This window comes from Electrophorus electricus, chromosome 25, assembly GCF_041902795.1.
Source record: "Electrophorus electricus isolate QZ-2024a chromosome 25, ASM4190279v1, whole genome shotgun sequence".
Lineage (NCBI taxonomy): Eukaryota > Metazoa > Chordata > Actinopteri > Gymnotiformes > Gymnotidae > Electrophorus > Electrophorus electricus.
The window spans coordinates 8,975,415-8,982,900 of record NC_137521.1 but is presented as its reverse complement, the minus strand read 5'-3'; the positions used below and the strand labels follow the sequence as shown (position 1 = coordinate 8,982,900).

The 7,486-nt window shown below is 40.3% G+C and overlaps 1 protein-coding gene across 1 annotated transcript; it reads left to right on the top strand.

The window, feature by feature from the left end:
* The first annotated feature begins 651 nt into the window (after positions 1-651).
* On the top strand, positions 652-7,194 carry LOC113575873 (transmembrane protein 26). Its single transcript, XM_027007654.3, has 4 exons — positions 652-749; positions 2,021-2,242; positions 3,528-3,669; positions 5,648-7,194. Exons 2-4 carry the CDS (start codon positions 2,046-2,048, stop codon positions 6,281-6,283), a joined length of 975 nt encoding a protein of 324 aa, XP_026863455.2. The 5' UTR covers positions 652-749; positions 2,021-2,045; the 3' UTR covers positions 6,284-7,194.
* Positions 7,195-7,486: the final 292 nt, after the last annotated feature.

Genomic DNA, 7,486 nt, shown 5'->3' with positions numbered 1-7,486 from the left:
CTTATCCATCCTCTTCTATACCATATCCAGCTTATGTCATTTCAGTCTTTAATACTGTTAAGTGAAGCTTGTCTGCTAACATGTAAATGTGTTTACCCCACTCTGAGAACATTTCTTAATGATAAAAACCAGTGAGGCTGTTGTGGAAACATGCATGTGTGTGTATGTGTGTGTGTGTTTGTGTGTGTGTGTGTGTGTGTGCGCGCGTGCATGCGTGCGTGCGTGTGTGTGTGTGTGTGTCTGTGTGTGTGTGTGTGTGTGTGTGTGATTTAAAAACTCTACTTTGGACTCCACACTGATGATAACTCAGTCTCAAGGCCCCTAAAGATGACCTAATGATGGATGTTCATACAGTGGCAGGAAATGTTATCTGTGGCACAGTAATGCCACACACCTCACATATGCACACACACATGCACACTCACCCACACTGAAACATGCACACAAGCACACCCACACCCACCCCCCAAACACACACACACACACACACACACACACACACACACACACACACACACACACACACACACACACACACACACACACACACAGGATCTTATCCCAGAAGCCTCCAGGGGTGCTAGATAGGGGATGCTATTTAAAAGGTGCTGGCACTAACTCCAAAGGTAGTCAGATGTAATAGAGCATGCTGGGCACTCCTGTTGAGATACCGCCACAGGACAGAGCCTTCTTTGGAAGGAAATCTGCTTGAGTTCAAAACTAGGTTCCTTGGATTAAATATTCAGTGGGTAAGTATGATTTAATTATATTCTATACCCAAGACACCCTCTGCAGTTCAAGCAAACAGAAGTCAGCAGTAACACTTTCTGTGAACCTTGTATCCAATATGCTTCATAAGTTTATTAGGTATTCATACCAACTTATTAAAGCTGACATAAATAAATGTTTATATATATATATTGTAGGATAAGGCCTTATAGCACAATAAAACAATTTATTCTAATGCATATTTTATCTGTTCATTATTCATGATGTTAGGGTCATAAGCTTCTTATGTTATTTCCCATAATGCTCTATATAAAGCCACTCTGTCAACAGTGTGGCTCTATATTAGGAAGCTATTGTCTAATTTTTCTCACTATCCTCAAAAGGAAAGTGGGCTTATAAGTACACATAACTAGCAAACCCACTTCACAAGCTTTAACCAAGGTAGCTAATTTATTTGTTTGTAAGTTTATATATTAATATCAAAACAAAGTAGTGAATAATGATTCTGGAAAGCACTCATACAGAGCTTTGTAAGGTGGTATGTACAACACTTTGAACCGTGTTTTGTATTTGAAACTGAGTTTGAACTGTGATCACTTTTCCAAAGTAACAATTCACCCTGCCCTCATTTTGCTTTAAAATGTTATGACATTGAGGTCATCACTGTTATAAACAAGTATAATATGCATTACAATGCATTGTTAATTTGCTTAGCTATACAATGTATGTAATTAGCTGTATAATATTTGTAATGTTATAATTTGTATAATGTTTATAACTATGAATATTTAGATACATTATAAAGCTTTTATTTTGAGGCCTTATGAATATCTTATAAACACATTATATTATAGATTTGCAAATTTACTGGGGAACATAACTGATAATTAACTGGTAATTTTCTTTGACAACTGTAAAATATTTTTTATGCTAATTATCAAAATATATAAAGAAAAGGTTTCTTTTGGTTGTTTCTGACCTTCTCATAGCTCATAGATCTCATAGCTCTGATTCCTATGTTTAACTTAATTTTAATTACATATATAAGTCCTTAATACATGTTATAAGTTTTCCTGGTTTCTCATATTTCAAATGGTCATGATCATGGTTATGATCAATTAATCTATTAATCACCAATGGTTTTCAGTGTTACATGTAACTTTGTATGTTTAAATTCATTTTGAATATTTTTAAAAAGTACAATGTGTTTCATTTAATGGAGTTCCCTAACAATGATATTAATAATTGAAACTAATTGCTTTTAAACAAATAATTTGTCTTTTCCCTTCAGCACTTTCTATTCCTGCAACGACTGGATGATGTGCCAAGCTGTGAACATCCTATTGGCTCTGCTGAGTCGCTTCTTGTTTGCAGTACATGGCATATTGACAGTGTGGCGTGTTGTCGACTTGAAGGGCGAGCCCTCCTATTGGCTGCTGTTGACGGGTGTGGCACTGCTGGGTGTGGAGATGGCTGTTACCATTAAATGCACCCGCAACGCAGAATGGAAATGGTGATGTCATCACAGGCAATGTGATTTTACAGCTATATTTTAAAACATACCACTGTACACAGTTAAAAATAACATGTATAAGAGAGAGGAAATTTTGGATCATTGTTGTACCTCAAAAATGATGTTTACTGTTTTCATTACTGCACATGTCCAGTCACAAGTGTCAGAAACACCCTGAATAGGATTCATCACGAAAAGGTAGAGCTTCCAATATATCTTCAAGAAATGTAGAAAAATTGAATCAGTAAATCACTGAGCAAGCTAACTGGTTTTATAGTGATGAAAGACTGATACTGGAGCTCTGTATATCTATCCAAGGTACCTCAACGTGCAAAGCCTTTTAATCTTCCCTTGAAAAAAACTGGGTTCTCGCTGTAAGTAGGGTAACTTCAGGATGGTGCATCTCATGTGGTGATTTTAAAGCAGACGTAGACTAAAATCAGGGTGCCCTCATATTGATATTGGTATATCAATATATCAATATATTATATTGGGAGTACAGCACATATCTATTCTCTTCTCTTTTAAAACATTGCAAGTGTGGCTATTAATATCTTCCTTTCCTGTGTAATCTGTACATTTACATACAACATTCCCAATCAAATTCAGTCAACTTTTGAAGATCTGTCATGCGAACCACATCAGAGTAGATTTTGATTTTGTGAAATATGTGTTAAATATAAATATCTCCTATATCAAGATTGTAACTGCCCTCTCTGTCTAGAATGTAACTGCCCTCTCTGTCTTGGGGCATATAAACTGCTGAAAGCTGGTGATGTAGATGGGTTTTTTGCTCTCTCTCTCGCTCTCTCTCTCTCCTTATTCTAGTAGCCTGACCCTTTTTTCTCTCTCTCGTGTGCAGATACACAAACATGCCGACACACTCAAACCCACGCAGACACGCCGACACACTCAAGCCCCGCCCCCCCCCACACACACGCACTTTGATGTCTCTGTTCTCTTCTCCAGAGAGGGTTGGCTGTGTCAGTAGGGATTTGCATAGCTGATGGAAATAGTTGGCAGTCTGAACTGAGGCCCCTGTAGCAGCAGAGCTTCTGTGGTGTGGCCCAGTGTTAATTCATACATTTACTATCCTTTGTAATCAATCAATCAATCAACTAGAAAAATTAAGAAGCTGGGCTACAGTTCAAAGACTCAAAAGCATCCTATCCATGCTATGACAATGGTTAATATTATTCAGTGAACTACCTGAAATCTTTGTGTAAACAGGTTCTCTGCTGAAGACAGTTCCTTAACATCTTCCCCTGACTATATCTCCTTGCAGGTTCTCTCCTATGGTCTTCCTGTATCTCAGCACTGAGATTCCCTCTATCTGGTTCCTGGAGTTGAACCTGCTGCAGACCAAGCTTCCAATCAACTCTTCATCACCTGATCTGCCCCTTCTGTCACACATCACTATACCAACAGTGGGTACTTTAATGTCTTTAAGCAGAGTGCTTGCTGATTTAGGAATATTTACATTTACAGCATTTGGCAGACACCCTTGTCCAGAGCGACTTACAAAAGTGCTTAGTAGCCTGTATCAAATACATATCCCCATGTGGAAATACACTGGAATACTATGAAGGTAAAACCATGGCCCATAATGGAAGTAAAGCAGACTTTTTTTTTTTTTTTTTTGCAAATACATAAGTGCATATTAATGTTCTTAGTGACTCTGTGAAGTGGTAGATCTGCAGTGTCCATGTGAAGACAGCAAATGACAGCTGTCTGGACAGCCAGTGGAAGGGACTAAGTGAAGGGAAGACGTGGAGGGTGTGACATGGGAGAATTTGGGAGGTTGAAAAAAAGCTGTGCAGCTTCATTCTGGAAGAGTTCTAGGGGTCTGAGGGGAAGGCCTGCCAAGACTGAGATGCAGTAATCCAGTCTTGAGATGACAAGGGACAGAACAACTGAGTCAAGTTAGCAATATGAGGACAGAATGATAGTTAGTTACCCACTAGTACCCCAAGGTTGTGTGCCTTGTCAGTTGGAGTGATCCAAGTGTTCTCCAGTGAGATCCCAAGGTCTTGACCTGGGGAGGCATCTCCAGGGATATATAGAAGCTCCATGTTGTTGATATTTAGTTTCAAGTGATGAGCTACCATCCATTAAGATATCTGCCAGGCATGCTGGGATATGTGCAGAAACTTGAGCGTCAGAGGGTGGAAAGGAGAAAATTAATTGAGTATCATCAGCTTCATAGTAGTATGAGAAACCTTGCAAGGATATAACCTCACTATGAGAGCAGGTATAGATGGAGAACTGGAGAGGCCTGAGCACTGACACCAGTTGGACACCAGTGAAGTGTCTGTATAGAGCAGATATGTTTTTTTTGCATGATATAACTGGCCTTCAGTGTATGATGCAACCCAACGCCATGCAGTACCAGGAACAGTTTCCATCTGTAGCTTATGAGCTCACATGTGTAGTGTAGTGTAGTGATGTGGGAATCAGTTACTCATATATGTTTACTAATACTGGCATGAATTGGAAAGGCAAATTTGATCCTTGCCTCTTGAATGTACAAAATCTGATGCCTGACCTGTGTGTTCAAAAAAAGGGCAGCTCCAGTACCGGCTATGCTGCGCTTTGAGACTTGGTGTCTTGCCTTCACTATCAGCACCAGAGCAGCGGTGGTAACAGCACAAAACTGTACTGTTCATCATACCGTTAGGACCAACAATGTGTACACATGTATCTGGTGGGGGGGCTGTTTTTTTTTTTTCTTATCCTGTGTACTGAATTTCGACTTGATGATTTTACCACATTTTTGGCACCATCTCCCGCTGTTCGATTATTGCTAAATCTTGCTGGAAGGATTAGCACATACTGCCAGACAGGTCCTCAGAAGGGCCTAATGCTCACTTTAGCCACTGCTATCTCCAGGCTGCAGAGCTCACTGCCTCCTATTGCTTTTCAGAAGCTGAAGGAAGCGAAACTGTTAGAGTGAGATTAAGAGCAAGGCATCACAGGCCTTGGGCTCACGCTCTCCAGAGGGGTTAGCAAGTAGCTGACGATATGGCCAATATGACAACTGGCTAGCTCTCATAGCAGTGAGGAGCCCTGAGAAGCTACATGTTAAAGTCATCAATGCATTAAGTCCTGTATATTTAAAATGGAAGTTTTATCAGTCTGGGGATTAGCAGTGGTGATCCAATAAAACAGTGAAAGCTCGCGCAAGCATTTTGTTTCTTAGTTGAATATGTGGGGTAGGCTTGGGATGGGTGGCTTGTAGAATGAGCTTATATGTGAGAGCTGTTTCATAGTATCTAAAGGCAGAATAAGAGATAAGACACTAAGACACATCCAATTATTCCTTACCTCAGTTTCACAGTGACACAACATCCTCTTGCTGGCTCATCTGTTACCATGGAGATAACAGTGCTGCTGTGTCTGGCATAGGGCTTGGTGATGCTGGACCCTGAGTCCTGGGTGGCAGGCCTGGAGCAGACAATGCTCATTGTGCTGGTGCTGGGACGGTGGCTGATGCCTAAAGGGGACATGTCACGTGATCAGCTTTCCCAGCTCCTCATGGTCTATGTGGGACTAGGCGCGGACGTCCTGGACATTCTCGACACCTTCAAGCAGTCGGAGGTGAAAGCCAATTGCGCTGTGATCGTCGTCGGGCTGAGCCTCTTCTCCTGGGCCTTAATGCAATTTCCACTGGTTCTCACTCAGACAAGTGCTCAAAAGCAGAGCAGGGAGACCCAGCTGGAAGACACTGGGCCTGCGTTGATGTCCTGCTCCTCCCCTTGTTGCTCCAGTGAGGTCTGGAGTCTCCTGCTTACCGTAGGTCTCCAGGACGGCCCATTCCTGGTTTACCGCCTCTACCTCATGATCAAGGAAAACGTTCTGAACCAGATGATGATCTTCTTCACTTGTAAGAACATCCTCATCGTCATGCTGGAACTGTACAGGATTTGCGTGGTGCAGTTCAAACTGGGCCTGCCAGGTGTTGGAGAAAGGACACCCGACAGCCCTTACAGGCAGTCAGAAAGGGAGAAAGGAGAAATGCTAGAACCCAGCTGTCAGGGTTAGATACATTTGTCAACCCATGCACAACTTTTTACATTCTTCAAAACCCAGTTCTACAGTTTCATTTACAATGAGGAGGGAATCTAGAGGCTGTGAGTTAACATCAGTTTCTGAATCACTGCCAGGAAGGAAATGTGAAGTTTCTACATATGTTCTGATGTTCTTAAGTTATTAACCATAACGTTCAGTTCCTATAACTGTGACGTTCACTGTCAAGACTGAATAAGGCAGTGCAAAAAAAAGAGGAAATAATTTTTTTTTTTAATGAATTCATATTATTTTACTCTTCTACATTCATCTATTTATTGGCTTACTTATTGATTTTTTATTAACTGAAAATTTCAAACATTTATATGCTTGACCTATGGCAAAACACTGAGGTAATTTGGTTAAGGCATGAATACAGTTGTAGCTCTTAGAGCCAGCAGATGGCAGTGTTAACATATTCTTTAAACTGCCATGAGAAAGGCAGGCATGCCAGAACTACCAATCAAAACCATTGTATCAGATGTGATTAAGGATTCATGCTAGACTGCCCAACATTACACTTTCACCATGTTCTTATATGTATATGTCAAGTCAACATGTTTGGCTGGATTGCTCTGAACACAGACAGCCTCAGGTCTTATGAACAGTTAGAATGTACTTAGAATGCAGGATATCCTACCTATTCACTTTCCCAGAAGCCTTTGGAAAGCATTATAATACACTGACATGCATATCAAAATACATGCATATCAAAATACATTGACAATAAGGAAAGTTACATATGGTGTGTGTGTGTGTGTGTGTGTGTGTGTGTGTGTGTGCGTGTGTGTGTGCTATTCCTGTCAATCAAATGACTAAATTTTACTAAATTTCGTTGTTGTAGTTTAAAATGAAGATTAATTAAGGATGTAGTTTCATGGCATTTATTATAATACTGCACTATATTGCTTTGAATAAAAACATATATCATGTTGCCATGTTTATTGCTTGTTTTTTTTTTTTTATCACATGCTCAATAAGCTGTCTAAAATAAGAGACAGAAAGACAGAGAGGAATGTACCTTCAGCACAGACTCACAGCCTTATTATAAGTGTTATTCTGTCACAGTATTCCTTCCTGTAATGACAGACTTTCTTCTCTCTCTTTCACACACACAAAGACATGCACCACGCATTGCAACAATGTCCCCTGAGAACATCAAAACATAATGAAACACTC